The sequence below is a fragment of the Lithobates pipiens genome, unplaced genomic scaffold (assembly GCF_037356315.1).
Source record: "Lithobates pipiens isolate NorthernLeopardFrog02 unplaced genomic scaffold, aLitPip1_a1.2 Scaffold_23, whole genome shotgun sequence".
NCBI lineage: Eukaryota > Metazoa > Chordata > Amphibia > Anura > Ranidae > Lithobates > Lithobates pipiens.
The window spans coordinates 164,886,390-164,910,676 of NW_027507785.1; the positions used below are offsets into that span (position 1 = coordinate 164,886,390).

Genomic DNA, 24,287 nt, shown 5'->3' on the forward strand with positions numbered 1-24,287 from the left:
TTCTTCCTCAAAGTCTTATAAACACCTGTACACACGCCTACCAGCTATAAAATGTGTGGACCATGAGGAGGCATAAATCTGCCATTGCAAATTTCCTACAACAGTTGACTTTCTATAGATTTTTTTACACATGCACTGAAAGGTGAGGGCTCCGAGAGGTTGCAGTAGCGGCTGTGCAACTCCCCATGGATCACCCAGCATGAATCTGGCAGGAACATGGACTTATGAGTAAAAGACTGTGGAAGGGGGCTGGGGTGGGGTTAAACTCAATGGTAAACTGTACAAAAGACCTAAGATTTTCAAATGTAGCTACTAAGGCAATTATTGACAAATGAAAAATTGTATGGTTGTCTAAAATTTGGCAATGTAGTTGCAAAAGTATGTATTTTAGGAATGCAATATATGATATATAATAGGTATTTGATATTCTATTTAACTGTAACAACATTCTTGCAAAATTCTCATTTTTAGTGTCTTTATTGCTCCACAATGAATGCTGTCAATGTAGCTTCTGCTTTTTCCTGGTCAGCTTAAGCTCACCCAAATGTAGTACTATTTAACTATTACAAAAACATGTCAAACCAATGCAAATAGAATTCATTTCCAAATCTTTGAGAATTTTTTTTTTTTATGACAGTACTGGTCAGGTGGTTAGGAAAGAAAGCAAGATGCTGTATTCCACAGTGTGTTTTGAGTATTTCCACAATTAAGACTTTGTAATTCTTAGTTTACACTTCTTCATGTTCTCTTTGCTCTTGTGTTTAATATGTATGGGAATGTTTTTTCCTGCTACTGAAATTATTTTCTTGTTGTTAGTGCTTTTGTGTTGTTTCCCAGTCAAACAATTCTTGCAAAACCAAAACTAAGAGTACAAAAAAAAAAATGCAGCAAGTTATTGCCATCCACATTTTTCATTTATATTGATTGGATATATATATATATATATATATATATATATATATATATATATATAACAATAGTCCTCAAACGGTGACCTCCGTCTTGCTGTTGCTTGGGAAGTGGCGGGGTGTGCTGTTATAATGACCTTGATGGCTGAATAATTCAGGGAGCTTTTCAATGCTGTACTGTCTCTTGTTGGCATAAACTTGTCTTCGAATATCATGATGATTTGGGTCCCGAACTTGAAATGCATTCCCTGCTAGAGGGTGTGTATTGGTCTTAGACACTTTAACCTTGTTGTTTGGCTTTGGGGGTATAATGGGGGAGTTATCTTGTAGAGTGGAGTTGTCCGAGGTCATCAAAGCACCCGACTGGTAGCACTGAGAAGATCCGACAAGATCCATACCTGGAAATCTCTTGAAAAATTCATCCGATGCAGTTTCTGTGAAGAAAAACATAGTGCTTTTAACATGAAAGTACAATCCGTTCATTTTTATACCACTTGACCCTCCTAAGATTTTACCCCCTTCATAACCAGACCATTTTTTACTATTCAGCTCTGTGCTAATTTAACTGGCTATTGCTCAGTCATGCAACAATATATGCAAATTAAATTTATATAACTTTTTTCAAAAAATAGAGCTTTCTTTTAGTGGTATTTGATCACCACTGGGTTTATTTTTTCATTATAGAAATGAAAAAATACAGAAAATTTTGAAAAAAATACAGAAAATTTTGAAAAAAATACAGAAAATTTTGAAAAAAATACATTTTCTACTTTTTAGAGTCCATTCACACTTGTGCGACTTAAAAATCATGCGATTTCCATTGTGACTTTTTGGTTCGACTTGATACGACTTTAGATAGGTGCAACTTTGTTACAACTTTGGCTTTGACCAATGTGATCATTTTGTTTGTGCTCTACATAGTTGCTAGACATGTGCAAAATAGAGAAATTGGTTTTATTTTGTTTGGTTTCTTCATTTTCTAGAGAATTTAAAATTTTCAGAAAGATTTGAATTCGAATTGGTCAAAAACTGATCGAAAACCGATACGAATTATGTGTGAAGACTAGCTGGTTGTTAAGAAGTGGGCTGGGAAGCTGGCCGCTGCATCCTTAACCACTTGAATACAGGGCACTTTCCCTCCTTCCTGCCCAGGACAATTTTCAGCTTTCAGAGCTTTCACATTTTGAATGACAATTGCACAGTCATGCAACACTGTACTCAAATTTCTATAATTTTCTTTTCACAAATAGGTCTTTCTTTTGGTGGTATTTGATCACCACTGGGGTTTTTATTTTTTGCTAAACTAACTAAAAAAAACAGAAATTTTTGGAATAAAAAAAAGTTTTTCTTTTTTTCTGTTATAAAATTTTGTTTTCTCCTTCACTGACGGGCACTGATAAGGCGGCACTGATGGGCACTGATGAGTTGGCACTGATGGGCACTGATGAGGAGGCAATAATATGTAGAACTGATGGGCACTGATAGGCAGCACTGATATGCAGCACTGATGGACACTGATAGGTGGCACTGATTGGCACTAAGAGGTGGAACTGATGGGCACTGACAGGTGGCACTAATGGGCACTGACAGGTGGCACTGATGGGCACTAATAGATGGCACTGATGGGCAGCACTGATGATGAGGTACTTACAGGCATTACTGATGGGCACTGACTGGCATCTGTGAAGGGCACTGATAAGCATTTCTGATAGGCACCAATTGGTACTTTGATGGGCGCCGATTTGCACTTTTGTGGGCACTGACTGGCACTTTGGTGGGCACTAACTGCCAGCTCATGGGCAGTGATTGGCAGATGGGGTGAGTACCTCAGATGGGGGCTGAGCTGATAATCAATGTGATGATAATCAGCGCAGACTCTCCCTCTGAGAGGAGAGCTTCCGATTGGCTCTCCTGTCAGCGCAAACTGAGAAAAGCCATTTACTTGCTCTTTACCACGTTCGGAGTTGCGGTGTGTCAGAGTGACACACCACGCCACCGATTGCTGTGTGTCTCCGTGGGTGTGCGATCATGGCTTATCTTACTGGATGTCATATGGTGTCCAGTCATGATAACGTAACCACTTTGTGCACGTCATTCTGTTATATGGGGGGCGGGAAGTGGTTAACAACTGATGACTAAGCAGCTGTCAGCAGGTTTTTCACTGACAGCTGAATGTAAACAAAAGAATGCTGGCAATGTAAAATTAAAAAAATTTAAAACAGTGTGGGGTCCCCCCATCCATACCAGGCCCTTCCGGGGAACCCCATGCCAAAATAAAAAAAAAGACGTGGAGTCCCCCCAAAATACATTTCAGACCCAAAGGGTCTGGTATGGATGTGGGGGGAAGCTTTTTTTTATTTATTTTTTTCATTTATTTTTCATTGCCAGCAGTCTTTTCGCATACAAGTTACATGTTTATAATGTAGGTGTGACTTTTGAATGTTGACATTGAAGTCTATGGCCCTCAAATCGCATGAAAGTCAGACCAAAGTAGTAGAGAAACTACTTTAAAGTTGCTGCGACTTGAAGTCACACAGATATGAATGGTACTCACTGGAAAACATGCGGTCCAAAGTCGCATGACAAGCCACACAAGTGTGAATGGGGCCTTAGTATTCTGCTACATGTCTTTTGTAGAAAAAAGTCCCAATAAGTGTATAATAAATGGTTTGTGTGAAAGTTATAGTGCCTGCAGACTATGGTGTATATACTGGAATCTACGCAGCTCTGACTTTGACTGCCTATCACATTGTTTGAGGCGCTACAATGCCAGGACAGTACAAACACCCCTAAATGACCCCTTTCTGCAAAGTAGATACCCCAAAGTATTTGCTGAGAAGCATGTTGAGTCCATAGAAAACTTTATTTTTTTTGCAATAAGTTTTTGGAAAATGACAAAAAAAATTTTTACCCAAAGTTGTCTGTTTTAAGAGATATTTCTCACACTTGCAATGGGTATATGTGGAATTACTCACCAAAACACACTCTGCTACTTCTCTTGAGTATGGAGATACCACACACGAGAGACTTTTTCTGAGCCTATCTGCACATGGGGCCCAAAATCCAATGAGCAGCTTCAGGACTCCAAAGGGCGTAACTTGCACATTCCATTTTCTGACTACCTACAGTTTTGGAGCCCCTAAAATGCCTGGACAGTACAAACACCCCAAATGACCTTTTTTTGGAAAGTAGACACTCCAAGATATTTGATAAGTGGCATGTGAGGATTTTGCAGATCTCATTTTGTCACAAGGTTTTTGAAAAATAAAATGAAAAAATGTATTTTCATTTTCCAAAAACTTGTGGCAACAAATGACTTGCCATGCCTCAAATACCTTAAAGTGTCTACTTTCTGAAAAGGGGTCATTTGGGGGGTGTTTGAGCTGTCTTGGCATTTTAGGGCCTCTAAAATCATCACGTATAGCCAGCATTAGGAGTCTTTGTCACATTGCTAATGTTGGGCATACATGCAATGTTCTTCTGACCAAGACAGAAGTACAGTTAAATGAAACTTGTTTTTAATAATAAAAGTAAAAAGAACAAACATAGCCAAAGTCCAGTAACCGGAATGGATAGTCAGCCAAGCCAGAAGAGTCAGGTATCAGTGGTGAAACAGCAAGCAGGATCTGGAGCCAGAAGGGATGTCAGCCAAGCAAGTCTTTAAACAGGAACACAGGAGATAGTCTCTGTGATGTTGACCAAGGTGAAGGCAGAGATCCTCTGGGCTGGATGGCTTAAGTAGGCAGGACTGACAAGCAGGATGTCATCAACAGGTGAGTAGCTGTGGAGAGATAGGAGCTGGCAATAAGCCAACAGCTGAACAGCCAGCTCAGAGAAGGAAGGGCTGAGCCCAGCCCTGACAGTACTCCCTCCTCAACAACCCCTCCCCCTCGGAGGACCACCAGGCTTGAGGGGAAACGGGCTATGGAAATCACGGAGGTGGACAGGGGCATGTGTATCCGAGGATGAGACCCAAGAATATTCCTCCGGACCATATCCCTTTCAATGCACCAGGTACTGTATGCTCCCACGGAACCTACGGGAGTCAACAATGGACTGTACTTCATACTCTTCATGGTTCTCAATAGACATGTGCAGAGTAAAATATTTCGTTTCGGAATTTCGTTTTCGTCCGAAAAATTAATTTATTTAGTTACTCCCAAAATTTGTTTTTATTTATAAGGAATTTTTCAAAAGTGTGTTTGTCTTATTTAACAATTTTTTACACTTTCTTTGTGAAATGGTAGGGGTACTTTTGTACCCCCTTACCATTTCAAACGGTGGGGGTGGGATCTGGGGGTCCCCTTGTTAAAGGGGGCTTCCAGATTATGATAAGCCCCCCGCCCGCAGAACCCCACAACCACCGGCCAGGGTTGTGGGGATGAGGCCCTTCTCCACATCAACATGGGGACAAGGTGCTTTGAGGGGTCACAGATCCCCAAAGCATCCTCCCAATGTTGAGGGCATGTGGCCTGGTACGGTTCAGGAGGGTCGCTCTCTCATCCCCCCTCTTTTCCTGCGGCCTACCAGATTGCGTGCTCGGATAAAGGGTCTGGGTCTGGTATGGATTTTTTTTTAAATTTGACGTAGGATTCCCCTTAATATCCATGAAAATGTCATTTCCACTGCTGGTTTTTCGATGGACCCAGAGAAACTTTCAGCAGTCCTACAGTGGGTTTACGTCCTCTGCAGCATTTTTAAAAAAAGCATAAAAAATCGGACTCTCACATTTAAACAAACGAACAGCACATAAAGCAAAATGGTACGATGATACGACGTACGGCCACTCCCTACGCATTGCGTCAATCACGTGTAGGGAGTGGCCGTACATCGTACCGGAAGTGAAGTAGGACTGGCGGAAAACGGCAAAACACCATTTTGCTTTATGTGCTGTTCATTTGTTTAAATGTGAGAGTCCGATTTTTTATGCTTTTTTAATTAAACTTTACCATTTTGAGAAATTACTACACTATCAGAGCCTTCCCTCTCTCTCCATGTTTATTATTTTTTGAGCTGCACACTCCTGTGGAAACCTTCCTCGTAGCAACAGTACAGTCTACATTGTATTATATGGCCCCCTTGTGGCCCAGTGCGGAGATCATTGTTTCTTAGTTGGCTGTAGCTGAGGACCCCCTGGTGGCTGAGAACGAGAATGGAGGTGGTCTGCTTTGTTTGATGTGCCTATCTTTCTACACTTGGAGGTGAGAGTTCTGGGAAGCCTTCAGCCCCTTGATTTTCTAAGTCCTGTTTTTATCTGCAATTTCCCAATTGGTTCCAGTGAATTAGACGCTGACATCCACCATATGGACTTTTGTATATAGCCTGCTTTCTATATATTTTAAGTTCTGGGTTTATTTTTATATATTTATTTGTCATTAAGCACTTAGCACTTTATATAGGATTTCTGGTAGATTTGCGCAGGACCCATTGTTCACTTTTATATCTCCTCGAAGGTACCACTGTGCCGGTTCTCATTCTTACTGACCATAAGAATCTCACATTCTTGTCTGAGGCTTAACGCCTCTCTCCCGAAAGGGAGAGATGGGCTCTTTTCTTGTCAATTTTTAATTACATTGTCTCATTATTACCCGGTCATAAGAATGTAAGGGCTCTTCTTGTTAAAAAAAGAATGTATGGGCTGACGATTTGTCATGACAATTTTCCACCACTTCCAAGATGGAGTCGGTTCCGGTTCCTGTGATTCCTCCTGATCGTATTCTGGCTATGGTTCACACCAGTCTTACTTCTACTCTGGGTGACAAGATTATTGCTGCTCAGGTCCACGCTCCTCCTGAGATACCTTGTCTCCGTACTGCCATGTTTCAGACTTAACATTCTCCCAAGGCTGCTGGCCACCCTGGGAATAATCAACTCTTTTGGTCATTTCCCAACAATTCTGGTGGCCTAGTCTACGTACTGACGTAACTGCCTTCATAACTGCCTGTTCCGTGTGACTCCACGACACCTTCCTGTGGACCTCCTACAACCCATACCCAATGGAGAGAGGCCCTGGACCCATCTGTCTATGGATTTCATTGTGGAGTTACCCAACTCCCAGGGTAACACAGTTATCCTTATGTTGGTTGATTGGTTCTCAAAGATGTGTCATTGTATTGCACTTAAGAAGTTGCCCACTTCTACGGAACTGCCTTTTGCTTACATGGCCTACCCAAGGTAATTGTCTCGGACAGGGGTAGTCAGTTTGTGTCCTGGTTCTAGCGAGCCTTTTGCGCACAGTTGGGAATTCAGCTTGCTTTCTCCTCTGCGTATCACCCACAGTCTAATGAGGCCGCAGAATGAGCCAATTAGTCCTTGGAGAAATTCCTATGTTGCTTTGTTTCTGACCATCGTAACAACTGGTCAGACCTATTACCATTGGCAGAATTTGCTCACAACAGTGCCTTGAATTCTGCTTCCCGATTGTCCCCGTTTATGGCGAATTATGGTTTCCAACCTTCCATGTTGCCTGACTCATTTGTTCCGCAGAGTATTCCTGCGTTAGAGGAGCATCTCTGTGGTCTAGGTACAGACTCAATGCTGACTGCAGATACCTGCCTGCGCCTTCCTACCAGGTTGGGGACAAGGTCTGGCTGTCATCTCACAACCTTCGTGTTCGATCTCTGAAGTTCGCACCTCGGTTTATTGGGCCTTTTCATATTCTTCACAGGATTAACCCAGTGGCTTATGTATTAGACCTTCCTTCTAATATGTGTATTTAGAATGTATTTCATGTCTCCTTATTAAAACCTTTGGTCTGCAACCGCTTTACCACCTCAGTGCCAAGTCCTCACCCTGTACACGGTTGAGAACCATGTGGAGTATGAAGTACAGCCCATTGTTGACTCCCGTAGGTTCCGTGCGCGCATACACTACCTGGTGCATTGGAAGGGGTACGGTCTGAGGGAACGCTCTTGGGTCTCATCCTTGGACTTACATGCCCCTGTCCTCCTCTGTGATTTCCATTGACATTTTCCCTTCAAGTGTGGTGGTCCTCCGAGGGGGAGGGAGGATTGAGGAGGGAGTACTGTCAGGGCTGGGCTCAGCCCTTCCTTCTCTGACCTGGACGCTCAGCTGTCAGCTAATTGCTATCTCCCATCTCTACAGGGTTACTCAGCTGTTGATGATATCCTGCTCATCAGTTCTGCCTACTTAAGCCATCCAGCCCAGAGCATCTCTGCCTTCGACTTGGTCAACATCAAAGAGAATATCTCCTGCTCTCCTGTTTAAAGGTTTCCCGACCGCTGAGCGATGATATACGTCGGCAGAATGGCATGAGAGGGCAAAAGGGCATATAGGTACGTCCCCTTTAAGAAGTGGTGCTGCGGGTGACTGCGATCATGTCACGGAGAGGTCTCTGTTCTGCATTGTGACATGACAGAGATCACTGCTCTCTGTCATCGAGAGCAGTGATCGATGACATGTGCGTTGAAGCCCATTCCCCCCACAGTTAGAATCACTCCCTAGGATGCACTTAACCCCTTCATCGCCCCAAGTGGTTAACCCCTTCACTGCCAATGTCATTTACACAGTACATAAAAGAGAAAAAAACACGCTAGACTCATAAACTAAAAAAGGGGCAGCAGCTCAAATGTGGGATACACACAAAATACAAATAGAAAAAAGATAATAGTTTTGCCAATGTTAAAACTATTATTAAAAACAGCATTGAAAACAAAAATAAAAACAATAGTCCATATAATCCAGTTTCACCACAGTGACTCCACACACTGAGATAAAGTGCCCAACCACCGTATAAAAGGCCTGCTTAGCAAATAGCAAACAAAAAGAGCGCTTAGTTGTACCCAAATACGACCTTTCACTTATGGTGATGACTCACACAGGACCCAGACCATGTAACTGAAAGCCCCCTAAGCATCTCACAGATTCATAGCCCTATATTGAACTAGACTTAGAATGGCCTTTAGATTAAAGGAAAGACTGATTATAGCGTGATACAGCTTTAACATTTAATAGTAAAAAGTTAGGTAATGCACTTACATAAAACACAGTAGAAATGGCATAAAACAAATACCGGCCGCCAAACACAGGAGCCCGTCCTCCTTTTGAACAGCATGGTGACGTCAGTGCGTGCCCTTCCAGATGCATTTCATCATAGGTGACGTTTTCAATGGGGATCAGGCAACGCAATGATACACCACCTTATATAGAGCCAGACCTCGTTCTGAGTGCATTACCTAACTTTTTACTATTAAATGTTAAAGCTGTATCACGCTACGGTCAGTCTTTACTTTTCTTTGAGCCCATTCTGAGTCTACTTCAATTGTGGCTATGAATCTGTGAGACGCTTAGGGGGCTGTCAATTGCATGGTCCGGGTCCTGTGTGAGTCCAGCGGTCGTCACCACAAGCGAAAGGTCGTGTTTTGGTACAACTAAACGCCCTTTTTGCTTGCTATTTGGTAAGCAGGCCTTTTATATGGTGGTTGCGCACTTTATCTCAGTGTGTGGAGTCACTGTGGTGAAACTGGATTATATGGACGATTGTTTTTATTTTTGTTTTCAATACTTTTTTTAATAATAGTTTTAACATTGGCGCAACTCTCCTCCTTTTTCATTTACACAGTAATCAGTGCACTTTTATAGCACTGATCGCTGTATAAATGACAATGGTCCCAAAATAGTGTCAAAAGTGTCCGATGTGTCTTCCATAATGTTGCAGTCATGATAAATTGCAGCCACCATTACTAATAAAAAATAAAATGAATAATAAAAATGCCATAAAACTATTCCCTATTTTGTAGATGCTATAAATTTTGCTAATCAATATACGCTTATTGCGGTTGTGTTTTTTTTTACCAAAAATATGTAGAAGAACACACATCGGCCTAAACTGAGGAAAAACATTGTTTTTTTTAAATATATTTTAGGGGATATTTGTTATAGTAAAAAGTAAAAAAAATTGAGTTTTTTTTTAAAATTGTCACTTGCAGAGGTGATCAACTACCACCAAAAGAAAGCTCTATTTGTGGGAAAAAAAGGACATCAATTTTGTTTGGGTACAACATCGCGTGACTGTGCAATTGTCAGGTAAAACGACGCAGTGCCGAATCGCAAAAAGTGCTCTTGTCAGGAAGGGGGTGAATCCTTCCGGGGTAGAAGTGGTTAAAGACTTGCTTGGCTGACATCCCTTCTGGCTCCAGATCCTGCTTGCTGTTTCGCTAGACTGATACCTGACCTACCGGGTTGGCTGACTATCCGTTCTGGTTACCGAACTATTGTCTATTTTTTTGACTACGTTTGTTCGAATTACTTTTGTTTTTAAACAAGTGTGATTTAACTGTACTTCTAACTCAGTCTGATTTCATGGTTTCTGACACACGCCACCTGGCAGTCAATATATTCAGGAAAACAGTCCTTGTATAATATATATATGCATATAAACAGTATCTCAAAAAAGTGAGTACACCCCTCTTATTTTTGTAAATGTTTTATTATATCTTTTCATGTGCTAACACTGAAGAAATTACACTTTGCTACAATGTAAAGTAGTGAGTGTACAGCTTGTATAACAGTGTAAATTTTCTGTCCCCTCAAAATAACTCAACACACAGCCATTAATGTCTAAACCGATGGCAACAAAAGTGAGTACACCCCTAAGTGAAACTGCCCAAATTGGGCCCAAAGTGGTAATATTTTGTGTGGCCACCATTATTTTCCATCACTGCCTTAATCCTCTTGGGAATGGAGTTCACCAGAGCTTCACAGGTTCACAGGCACCTCTTCCACTCCTCCATGATGACATCACGGAGCTGGTGGATGTTAGAGACCTTGTGCTCCACCACCTTCCGTTTGAGGATGCCCCACAGATGCTCAATTAATATTAATTGATTATTGATTATTTATTACTGCTCCCTGCCATCTGAGACGAACCCTTCTAAGAAGGGTTTAAACCAAATGTTGTCATTGAGGCCCGGGGGCTGAGTGGCTTTTAAAAGATGGATCCACCGGGATTCCATCTGAAGGAGGGTTTTGTTCCAATCACTCCCCTAGGGTCGGGATGAACTCTGTCCAAGATAAGAAATTAGATTTTTTCGGAAAGATACCCCTATGAACCAGACTAGTATGCCGGCCTAAAGGGAGATCTGGGTCACATGTACGCATACTTGTAATATGTCTATAGGCTCTTTTCAAAAATTCCTGTTTAGTTTTGCCGACATAAAATTTTTGTTTATGCTGCCTTTACACCCCTGAAGAAGGAGACTACCTACAGCTCCGAAACGCGTAGGGTGATCGCATCTACAGTTGACTATGTATAGTCTTGTATACCCACTGCTATAAACGTCTATGATATGTATCCACCTTTTATCTGTATGTGATTTTATATATATTCAATAAAGTAAATTAACTGTTTTTTGATCCTAGTTTGTACGTGCCAGTAAAATCCACTATTAGGGGGTTCTTTCTTTGTAGTCGTATTCTTGGATGTGGCACAACCACTTTACACAGCCCTGCCGAACTTTATCATTGTTTACAGATGCTCAATAGGGTTTAGGTCTGGAGACATGCTTGGCCAGTCCATCACCTTTACCCTCAGCTTCTTTAGCAAGGCAGTGGTCATCTTAGAGGTGTGTTTGGGGTCATTATCTTGTTGGAATACTGCCCTACGCCCCAGTCTCCGAAGGGAGGGGATCATGCTCTGTTTCATTATGTCACAATACATGTTGCCTTTCATGGTTCCCTCAATGAACGGCAGCTCCCCAGTGCCGGCAGCACTCATGCAGCTCCAGACCAAGACATTTTGATTGTAGGCAAGACACACTTGTCTTTGTACTCATCACCTGGTTGCCACCACACATGCTTGACACCATCTGATCTGGTTTCATCAGACCACAGGACATGGTTCCAGTAATCCATATTCTTTGTCTGCTTGTCATCAGCAAACTGTTTGCAGGCTTTCTTGTGCAAGGATGATTCCTTTTGGGATGACAGCCAGCAGACCAATTTGATGTAGTGTGCAGTGTATGGTCTGAGCACTGACAGGCTGACCCCCGGCCCCCCACCCCTTAAACCTCTGCAGCAATGCTGGCAGCACTCATACGTCTATTTCCTAAAGACAACCTCTGGATATGACGCTGAGCATTTCTGAGTGGAACCTGTCCTGTTAAACCACTGTACAGTCTTGGCCACCATGCTGCACCTCAGTTTCAGGGTCTTGGAAATCTTCTTATAGCCTAGGCCATCTTTATGTAGAGCAGTAATTCTTTTTTTTAGATACTCATAAAGTTCCTTGCCATTAGGTGCCATGTTGAACTTCCAGTGAGCAGTATTAGTGAAAGCAATAACACCAAATTTAACACACCTGCTCCTCATTCACACCTGAGACCTTGTAACACTAACAAGTCACATGACACCTGGGGAGGGAAAATGGATAACTGGGCCCAATTGGACATTTTTACTTAGGAGTGTACTCACTTTTGTTGCCAGCGGCTTAGACATTAGTGGCTGTGTGTTGAGTTATTTTGAGGGGACAGCAAATTCACGGTATTATACAAGCTGTTCACTCACTACTTTACATTGTAGCAAAGTGTAATTTTTTCAGTGTTGTCACATTAAAAGATAGAATAAAATATTTACAAAAATGTGAGGGTGTACTCATTTTTGTGAGATACTGTACATATATACATTTTTTTTTTTTCAGTCCATTTTTCAACTTGGAGGCGAGAACTTTGCCCTTTTTGCCACAGCTTAATCTATCTATCTAGCTAAACACCCCAATGTCCATCAATATTTCACTCAGGGTGCAATCACATAGCATGGAAAAGACACATGATGAGAGGGATATTGGTGCTGTACACCCCAAATGAATACAATATGGAAAAAGTTCCCCCAGGGTTTGTTTTTTTAGCAGCAAGGTTAATGATATCAGAATTAAGTTAAAAGAAAATTCTTTATTGAAAAGTTGGCAAAGCGTGGACAGATAGCAGTTAAAATATAAGCTCTGGTAAGGAGATACAATACCATTCCAAATACAGAAAGTGCAAACACAAGATTATATACAGCATCACATGTTAAAGAGTCTGGTATTACAAAATTTCCAACACGTTTCGACCTAATGGTAACGGTCTTCCTCATGGGTTCATGGGTTAGGTTTGCAATAGAGTGTGTAAGTGGGAGGATCTTCTAACCAGAATTCCTTTAAAAATTGATGATCTCATGTGTGCCTTGGCCACTCCAAAGGGGGACATTGCTTCGCCCCCTGTATGGCTTGCAAGGAGTCACACTAGGGGACATCCCCTGGGGGCACGTGTAGGTGGGAGGTCTGCACGTTGGAGCATTGGAAAGATAGATGACCATACACATAAGGATGCTGGGGATCACCACTCACACCCTCTATTGCAAAGTGCAAACCTAACCCCTGAGGAAGACCGTGAGCATATATTGGCCAGAGCTTATATTTTAACTGCTATATGTCCATGCTTTGCCAACTTTTTAATAAAGAATTTCCTTTTAACTTATTAATTCCCTGATATCATTAAGGGTGCAATCACATATCAACAACTTTTTCCCAGTAGTTTCCCTTCTTCTTAGGGATAACTCTGGGTACAGGAGGCACAGCTGTAATCAAACAGCAGTAGGCCATGCCAAAGTGCAAGGGACCTCACTTCCCGAAGGTCAAGTCCATCCTCTGATCCCCTTGCATGTTAAATTTCTGTCTGTCCACAACACAGCCAGGGACTGAGAATAATTTTCCTCATAGACAGTCTCTCAACTGCAAATCAACGTTTCACTCTCAGACAGAGGCATACTGGCGATTCCAGAGCACAGGCCAGTATGACTCACTTGGGGCACTCCCTGCAACAGTAGAATGCAGTCCAGCAGCACATCTAAACAGAAATGTCCCCACAGCAACTTTCCTTTGAAGCTGTTAAGCATCCTGACTCCACAAAACACACATGTGTAATCCATAATGATTTCTGTAACTTGACACAGTTCAGTAGTATTTACAAATAGTACCTGGGATCTTCCAGCTTTACAGGTTTCCCTCTTGTATCAGTAGTAGTGATGTAGTGCTGAAGGTCCTTGTTAGATCTGCAAATGATCACATAGTCTGTGATGTGCCAGCCATAGTCCCAAGTTTGTGAAACAGAAGAGTACCCTTTAGCATACCTTGGAGATATATTTTTAATATTAAGGTTCTGGGGGATCTTGAATGGCCACATCCACCCACTGTGCCTTCTTCTCCTGGATCTCCAACTGAACCAGAACACATGGATACAAATAGCCATAATCTTCAGCCACTTTCTTGATAACAATGCACTGCAACTTGGACAGCTTAAGCAGTGTTTTAGGGTTTCCACACTCGGGCAGAACGTGTGCATCAGGGGCACCTTGGACCGGATGCCCTGCAACAACATTGGGTTTATGACCAAACTTGGTCACTTGAGTTGGCTTAGTAACAAGGACTTTAGGAACCCAACTGGCCCAACGATTTTCCTCAAAGGAATTAGTAAAACACAGGCATGGCGCTGCACTGGCAGACAGTTCAATCTTCTTGCTAATAGCTTGCATAAGAAGAACCTCATCAGGGCGGCACAGTGGTGTAGTGGTTAGCACTCTCACCTAGCAGTAAGAAGGGTCGCTGGTTCAAACCCCAACCACGACACTACCTGCCTGGAGTTTGCATGTTCTCCCTGTGCCTGCGTGGGTTTCCTCCGGGTACTCCGGTTTCCTCCCACAATCCAAAGACATGCAGGTAGGCTAATTGGCTTCTGTCCAAAATTGGTCCTAGTATATGAATGGGGACCTTGGATTGAGGGTAGGGACCGATGTGAGTGTGCAATGTACAGGGACAATTGTAGACACTCAGGTTGAACTGGATGGACTGGTGTCTTTATTCAACCTTACTAACTATGAAACTACTACTATCTTCCCTTAAATCACATGCCTGCTCCTCTTCAGTATCAGTCCACTTTCCAGTCCATGATAAAATGTCTGAGAACAGTTCAGTTATTCGACTGGACAGAATATCCGAATTGGAGATAATGGAGCACTCTTCGGCCAGGAGCAGGTTGCGCTTTTAGCTAACATCAACTGGCAAAGCAACCCTCCCCACTGGCACACTACTTTCATCCATTTCAGGCTTACCTGACTCCAGTGTCTTCCCCCAGGAGGTTCCACCATCAAAGAAGGCAGTTGGGCCAGACCACAGCCTTGAGGGATAACTGGAGCGCGGTGCCCTGAAGCCGCCACAGAGATGAGAGGAGCAGCAGTTCACACAACCCGGGTGATAGCAGGGGGACTCTCAATGGTGTCCCAAGCTGGCAATGGCGACATTCCGGTCCCAATCTGCTTGTAGTGTCCGCAGAGGTTGGGCTGGTGAGACTACCTCAAGGGTTCCCCACAGCATCAACAGATGATCCAAGGCCGCAGATGCTTGGCCAAACCGAAATGCTCCCCGCAGATCAGTCCCAAGGCTTTGTTGACCATGGCCAACACCCGGAACACACACCTTCCAATTCAACATGGTATCTCCAACTCCATCTTCTCCATCCAACAATTGGATACACGTGGCAGCACTTCCTTATCCTCCTCTGCAGAGCGGTATCTCCTCCCCCTGCCAAGGGATTCGTGTATAGGCTCTCTGTAAACTTCAATGCCCACCTCTTTCTGCCTGCATTTTAACCCCTGCAGCACTGGCGTAAAGTGACAAAAGACAGGCTGACACTCTCCCATGAGCAATGAGACATGTTGGTTCTTTCCCACATTGTTGGAATGCACAATAACACAGTTTATATTCAGTAAAGATGTTACTTGCCACCTTCCCTTGGAGCTAGACAAATTTCCCATGTAGCTGTAGCCGCTTGCTAGGGGCAACTGCTGCGGGAATAACGCCTTCACCCCCCACCAGTCACTTGAATGCGAACAAGAGATTTATTGTCTCTTAACAGAATTGGGGGAGATAGGGTTAAGGCCAGGACACCCTTAGGTAGATGCAATGATAATTGGCAGACTCAGAGACTTCTACACGTCGACAGCTAAACAGTGGAAGGCCTCCAGCCGGATAACCCTTCTGTATATGTGGGACTGCTGTCTCCTATGGCACCTAATCTTGCAACAGTCACTAAAGGTTGCTGTACATAACTCTTGGTAAAACGGAACAGTCCTTTACTTATCTCAGAGTATCCCACTGTAGATCTTCACTCACTGAGCTCCTAGTCTCTCACTAGACTTCCTGATCCCAGTTGTCATTGGATCCCCTGAGCTCTTCCACAGCTATCCCACTGTATACTCCTCAAGCATCACCCCTGCTATCCTGCTGGGTCCCTGGCTTGGCTGATTCTTTCTTACTTCTTCACCATCCCTGCCTGATGAGAAGACTGCTCTGGTGCTTGCTCAAGCTTACTCACAGTAGTTTTTTGGTAACAAGGTGGATGGTCCCTTAGTGGTAATAGCTTCCCCTCTACCTCTGACCACAATTGGTTTCCCATCCGGCTGAATTGTTACTCTTGGTTGGACTCCAATCCTGCAGTCCCAACCTTGTGCTGCTTCTCCTGCTTCTGGATAGGCCCTCAGACAGCCTAGCAGCCAGATGTCCCAGGGATAGGCCTCAGGCTTCCGACATAGCAGCCCGGGGGTTACGTACCACGCGTTTACCAAGACAGCCGTCCAGGTGGCACAGAAATCCTGATCCCCTGACTCCATAAAAAAAAGGCTCTCCCAGCAGGCCAAGGGACTAAAGAAACCCCTGCCAATTGGCTGAGACAACCCATCCATTCATGATCTGACCTTGCTAAGCCTCTGTCATTCTAATATAGCAAGGTTCCGGACCCCCAAAGGCCTAATGTTGACCTCCAGAATCAGGTATAGCTGACATCCGTCTTTGTAGAGTGGGTTACAAGGCATGGTGGGTGTGATGCAAGATAGAGTGATGGGTGCCAGTCACTTTTTGAATGCAAAAAATATTTATTGTCTCTTAACAGAACTGTGGGAGAGCGGGCTGGGGCCAGGACACCGTTATGCAATGATAATTGGCAGATTCCAAAACTTCTATAGGTAGACAGCTATACAGGGGAAAGCCTCCAGCCGGTTACCACTTCTGTATAGGTAGGACCACAGTCTCCTTAGGCAACAAATCTTGTAACAGTCACTAACAGTAGCTATATTTAACTACTGGCAACACAAAATAGTTCTTCTCACACTCTGCAGTCTCTCACTGTAGGTCTTCACTCACAAAGCTCCCAGTCTCTCACTAGACTCTCAGAGCCAATCGCCACTGGATCCCCTGAGCTCTTTCACTTCCATAACTCAGTATCTTCCTCAAGCGTCACCCTCACTTTCCTGCTGGCTCCCTGGCTTGGCACTCACAGATACTCCTCAAGTGTTACCCCTGCTGACCCACTAGGTCCCTGGCTTGGCACTCACTGATGCTATTCAGGCATCACCTCTGCTGTCCCGCTGGGTCCCTGGCTTGGCACTTGCTTAAGTTTTCCCACTACTTCACTGTCACTGGCTGGTGAGAAGACTGCTCTGGTACTGGCTCCAGCTTACTCACAGTAGACTCTGGCCACAACTGGTTCCCCGTCCGGCTGAATCGTTACTCTTGGTTGGATTCCAATCCTGCAGTCCCAACCCTGCGCTGCTTCTCCTGCTTCTGGATAGGCCCTCAGCCAGCCTAGCAGCAAGATGTTCCAGGGATAGGCCTCAGGTTTCTGGCCTAGCAGCCCGGGGCAGCATATCACACGTCCACCCAGACAGCCGTCCACCGGCTGGGTTTTTTTACAGCCAAAAAACACCCCAGCCAAAAACAGTTGATGACAGTCTATGTGAGCATAGACACATAGGATAACATGCTGGAGAGTTTATTGACTATAGAAAAAAAAACGTCTGAAGCCAAAAAAAGCAGCGTGGGGGGCGTGGCCAAGATGGCGATCAGGTCGGACGTCTAGGAGCGGAGCTCTGAGCCAACGGAGGGGAATCTATCCTGTTTTTACATCCTGACCTGCCTGAATCCCTCAAAAACACAGCTTCCGGTTTGTGTAGATGGTCTTGCCTCAGAGGAACAAGGGAGGCAACTGCAAATTGCAGCACAAGGGAGCCCAGGCCCATCTCTTGGGTGCGGCTTCACACGTGGAGGGTACCTCCAAAATGGTGTCACAGACTCCCGAGGCTGATCTGGCCCTCATGGAGGAGGACAGATTCGCTGCACTCATGCAGTTGATCAATGGTTGCCAAGCCGCACTCACGAGTAAAATAGACACTCTGCAAATCGAGATGGGCTTGATGAGGAAGGACAACAAGAAGCTCCGCCGTCGGGTGGACAAGGGGGAGACCCACGTGGGGGAGGACATGATGAGAGACCATACGGCCACCCTACACACAGTCCAGGTCCGCCTGAAGCATCTGGAAGCAAAATCAGAGGATGCTGAGAACCGTAATCGGCGCAACAACTTGCGCATCATCGGTCTGCCAGAGGGGATGGAGGGGCCAGACACACCTGCCTTTACAGAACGCCTCCTCTGATCCCCTTTCCCACAAGCGCCATTTTCTCTGCACTTCGTCGTGGTGCATAGGATGCCTCCCACTAGCGGACCTCCCGGAGCACCGCCACGTACGTTTATATTTAAACTACTGAATTTTAGAAATCGAGACCTTATACTCCGCGAGGCCCGGAAAATTGAGAATATTCGCCATGAAGTGGCTCGCCTGATGTTTTTCCCAGATTTCTCCGTGGACACCCAGAAGAGTAGGAAGTCATTTGATGTGGTCAAACAATCCCTCAGATCCAGGAACATCAAGTACAGCATGATGTTTCCAGCACGTTTGAGAGTAGCGGATAGTAAATCGGTCAGATTCTTCAACACTCCTGAGGATGCTGCACAGTGGGTGAATAAGCTTCCACGTGACCAGCAGATCCTGCGACTATGGAGTTTGTGTTGTGCCCAGCCCACGTGAGTTTGATCCTATGCTCCCAGTTTCTCTATGCCCAGGGCGGTTTGGACCCTTACCATCGGATGGTGCTCTTTTGGTGCCCCTGTATGTATTTGTCCCTGGACCTCTGGTTATCTTAGATGAGGAAGACAATGGTTTATGTGCTCTGATTTTTTTTTTTTTGGTGCCTTACCTCTCCTGTTAGGGGTTGATGGGGAGCTGCAGGGCTGCACTGACTACTGCTTCGGACTTCAGCGAGCGTGTCCGTGGGCGGGACACCCTTAATGGTAGCCGAAGGGTGGCTAGCGTATAGCCCATACACTCCTTCATATCACTGTGGACAATGACAATTTGTGTATGATCAAGCTGTCGTGCTCAGCCTGGGGAACATCCACATCGCTTATGAGGCCATGTCTACACACATCAATGCTGTCTGACTGCCCGCAGAGGTTTCCTTCAGGACAATGCAATGTTAATGCTTTACCATTCTACCATTGACCAGTTTAAATATTGTGCCCCTGGCTCACCCAGGAGATCCATTAGTGCCTAGATGCGCTCCGTTGGTGGCATCTCCGCTGCACCCCCCTATACACCAGGTACCCGGGTGCTTGTTGCCTACTTGATACATGCTCACGACCCCGTCTGGTCATTGATCATGCTTGTTCAGGGGATCCAGGTGCAGTCGAATTTGTATGACTGCAAAGGGGGGGGGGGGGTTGGGATTTATGTTTATTGCTCTTTTTCTTTTGTTTCATTGATTTTGATTTATTTTCTTAGTTACATGTTTGTTCATGAAGGAATGTTTTACGTATGCATATCACAGGTGCTGTGGCTACAGTTACACTTATTGCTGAGTTGTTGGTGGTGGTTGACCCCACAGAGGGTTGTCTACCGGGGTCTAGATTCGGGATCAGGGCCCTACCATATACTGTTCTGCGCTCCCTTATGGCCCCCCTGACGTTGATATCATGGCATGTCCGGGGGATGAATTCCAAAATTAAACGTGCCTTAATCTTTACATTTCTCAAACATTACTCTCCTGATGTATGCATTTTCCAAGAAACTCACCAGTGGGTGGTAAGGTTCTTAGTCTCAAGAAACCGTGGGTCGGTCATTATTACCATGCCGCCCATTCCACTCATTCAAGGGGGATCAGTATCCTAATTCGTAAGTCCCTTCCATTTACGATCCTTGATCTGCATCTGGACCCTGAGGGTAAATATGTAGCACTCCATGCAAGTTTGGATAATCTGCCTATACTACTGGTGGGCCTGTACAATCCCCCTCCGGCCTATTTAGATCTCCTGCAAAAGATAACGCAGATACTGGCGTTATATTCAACGACTGCAGTGGTTGTGGCTGGAGACTTCAATATGGTACCCTGCCCAAATGTGGACAGATTGTCCCCCGACCAGGCCACGGAATCTCCACTCTCACGCTGGGCATCGATTTTGGAGATGGAAGAACCCGGATGCTAGGAACTATACCTGCAGCTCAGCCTCATATACAGCTATGTCCCATATAGACCTTATATATGCCAGAAATACAATCCTTGACAAAGTGCATGAAATTACCATCCCTCCGAGAGGGATTTCCGATCATACAACCATTCTCCTGAAAATACGCACAAGAGTAGCCCCAGGTGATCATTTATGGTGCCTGTCCAGATATTGGATTTCAGATGAGCGTGTTGAACCAGTGATAGAATCAGCCATTGTGGAATATTGGGCTCCTGACCCTGCAGGTTCAGAAACCTCGGCTAAATGGGAGGGTTTTAAATTCCACATCAGGCAGCAGTATAGGCCGGTCATAGGGACAACACGCTCGTCTTCCCGGGCTTCACTAATTCAGACTGAGGCAGATGCCCAGAGGCTGGAGCTGGAATATATTGAGGGAGCAGGAGAGAATAAGAGAAACCCACGCATGCTACCCATATTGCAAATATAAGAAACACCTCGGACAGGTTATTATCAGATCCGTATGACATAAATATGTGCTTTGCAGAATACTATAGAGACCTGTACTTCTCCAGGGCTGACCATACTCCTATGGAACTCCAGACTTTCCTTGATAGTGTACAATTCCCCACTCTCTCAGACGAGGCACGCACACAGTTAAAAGCCCCTATTACTATGGAGGAGGTGCAGAAGGCGATATCCCTTTTGCAGACTGGCAAGACCCTGAGAGACGATGGTCTCCCGGCCAAATTCTTTGAGACCCTTTGTGCCTCCTTAGCATCCAGACTTAGGGGTACTCTCCTGGCGTCCTTCGAGGTGGAAAACCTGCCACCCTCTATGCTGAGAGCCATAATTGTGGTTCTCCTCAAACCAGGGAAAGACCCCGAACTCTGTTCGTCCTACAGGCCAATTTCACTATTAAACGTGGATGCAAAAATTTTAACTAACATATTGGCCCGTCGACTCAATGCGGTGATACTCTCTCTGATACATGGGGACCAGACAGGCTTCATGCCTGGAAAGTGCATGGATATAAACGTAAGGAGGCTTTAATAGTGTCATTAGATGCCGAAAAGGCCTTTGACTCGGTGGAGTGGGAACTACCTATGGAACGTTCTCCGCAGATTTGGACTGGGCCCCAACTTCATATCATGGCTCAGGTTGCTGTACTCAGACCCGACAGCCAGGGTGAGAATGAATGGCATACTTTCTGCCCCATTCCCACTCCAATGAGGTACCAGACAGGGATGCCCCCTCTCTCCGGCCTTATTCGCGCTTGCCATTGAGCCCCTAGCCATTCTCTTCCGCTGCTCAAGGACGATAGCGGGCATAGCTGTGCACCCCATTGTGGAGAAAGTGTCAATGTGCGTGGATGATACTCTCCTTTACCTCAGAGATCCCCACCAGTCTCTATCAGAAGCCCTAGAGTTAATTGATTTGTTTGGAAGATTCTTGGGGCTTAGAGTCAATTGGAATAAGTCAGTTCTATTCCCCTTACATCAAGGTGGGCCTCCCAGGGTAGACAACTTCAAATACTTGGGGATCCAAATTCACAGGAACCTATTCAAATACCTAGACTCTAATGTATACCTGATTCTTCAAAAATTTGTGCAGAAAACTGCTATCTGGAAAAATTTACCTCTTACTCCTATAGGTAGAGTAAACTTAATCAAAATGTCCTTTCTCCCCAAATTTCTTTATGTCTTTAGGAACACCCCTGTTAGTATTCCCAACTCCTTCTTCACTAAATTAGACCAAATAGTCACATCCTTCATATGGAGGGGATCGGTACCAAGGGTGGCTAGGTCCACGCTTCAACTAGGTTTGACTGAGGGCGTGCTTCCCCTCCCCAATTTTAAAAAATATTATTGGGCAGCGGTGCTTGTATCAGTGAGGTAGTGGTTCACACAAGACCAATCTAATCCCTCGGTCAACCTGGAGGCTGCCATACTGGGTTCCTATTCATAATTAAGCAATATAGTATATAGAGGGCCTCAATCTAGTGCACACTGCACTACTCCCATGGTAACCACAGTGCGGGTATGGAAACAAGTTTCAAAACTATTTGAGGAGCCACAAACATTTTCTCTCCATGTCTCCCTGTGGGGTAACCCGTTTTTGCCACACTTGCGGACGGTGCCGGACTCACAGGTCTGGGCCAGATATGGGGTTAGAACGCTACGAGATGTCATGCCAGAGGGGCGTTTGCTCCCTTTCGGAAGACTGAAAGGAATATTTGAGCTTCCACCTTGGATGTACTTCCAATATCTACAACTGAGACATGCCCTCAGGGAGCAGTTCCCCACTAATGTTAAACTTGAGCCACATCAGGTGGAGAGACTCCTTACCTCACGCATTGTGGATAGGACACTGTCATCCATATATCTTCGACTTACATGCATAGGCAGTCGTGGGGTAACTAGGGCCTTTTCGGCCTGGCAGCGAGACCTTCCGACACTGACTGAAGAGGACTGGTTTGAGGGATTATGACAGTTCATTCCACTCATGATATCTGCCAGGGATAGATTCGTGCAACTTAAATTTCTTCATAGGGTACATTACACACCCCAAAGGCTTGCACTAATCTACAACACCTCTGATATATGTCCCAAGTGTGCAGGTGGCGTTGGAAACTACATACACATGGTCAGGCTCTGCCCGCAGATACAGGAGTTTTGGGGAAAAGTAGCGGATGATATCACATCAATAACTGGAGTATCAGTGGGGTTAGATCCCCTTATACTATTACTAGGTATCACGGATAACCTGCCCACCAGTACCCATAAAAAAGTATCTATATTTTATATGACATTTTATGCCAGGAAGACTAGCCCGCTTTAGTGGAAATTGGTGGCCTCACCGCAGATGTCCACTTGGAGAGGACTAGTGAGTGCAGCCCTCCCTCTGTACAAATTAACATACATGGGACGTAACTGCCCCAAAAAATTCCACAAAATATGTTCGGCTTGGATGGAGGCTAGAGGTCTCACAGTTTAGTAAATATGAGAGCTCATTTCCAGGCATGTACACACTTGCTTGGGTGGGGGTCTCTCCCCCTAAATCCTTTGTTTATGGCAGATATGGTTTATCTCCCCATTTCCCACCTTCCCCTCCTGTGGTCATTGCCCCCCCGCCCCCTTTTTTTTCTTTCCATTTGGGTATGCCAAATGTTAGACTTGGTTTGTTCAACTTTAACCACTTTCAGATCGGACCATTTTGCTGGCTTAAGACCAGACCACTTTTTGTGATTTGGCAGTGTGCCGCTTAACTGACAATTGCGCGGTCGGCGACGTGGCTCCCAAACAAAATTGACGTCCTTTTTTTCCCACAAATAGAGCTTTCTTTTGGTGGTATTTGATCACCCCTGCGGTTTTTATTTTTTTGCGCTATAAACAAAAATAGAGCGACAATTTTGAAAAAAACACATTTTTTTTTACTTTTTGTTTTAATAAATATCCCTCAAAAATATATAAAAAACATTTTTTTCCCTCAGTTTAGGCCGATATGTATTCTTCTACATATTTTTGGTAAAATCGCAATAAGCGATTATTGATTGGTTTGCGCAAAAGTTATAGCGTTTACAAAATAGGGGATAGTTTTATGGCATTTTTATTAATATTTTTTTTTTACTAGTAATGGCGGCGATCAGCAATTTTTATTGTGACTGCGATATTATGGCGGACACATCAGACATTTTTGACACATTTTTGGGACCATTGTCATTTATACAGCAATCCGTGCTATACAAATGCAGTGATTCCTGTGTAAATGACACTGGCAGTGAAGAGGTCAACCAGGGGGTGGCAGTGTAGGGGTTAAGTGTTTCTAGGGGCATGTTACTAATTGTGGGGGGCTGGGCTTTGTGTTAGTGAACACTGATCTCTTCTCCAATCACATGGAGCAGAGATCAGCGTCACTTGTTGCTAGGCCATTGTAAACAGCATCTCCCCGTTTAGCCGCCCCGTGAGACGATTGCGGGTATCCCCGCGGCGATCGAGTCCGCTGGACCTGCGACCGGACTCACGGGGGTCCCGGC

The 24,287-nt window shown here is 44.6% G+C and overlaps 1 protein-coding gene across 1 annotated transcript in view; it reads right to left on the reverse strand.

Annotated features, from left to right (window-relative positions):
- Window positions 1–983: 983 nt before the first annotated feature.
- Window positions 984–24,287, reverse strand: part of SHISA8 (shisa family member 8) — a 408,698-nt gene continuing 385,394 nt past the window's right edge. Inside the window, exon 4 of the mRNA XM_077451006.1 lies at window positions 984–1,342. Coding sequence (XP_077307132.1) covers window positions 984–1,342 — 359 coding nt within the window. The remainder of the gene's footprint in view (window positions 1,343–24,287) is intronic.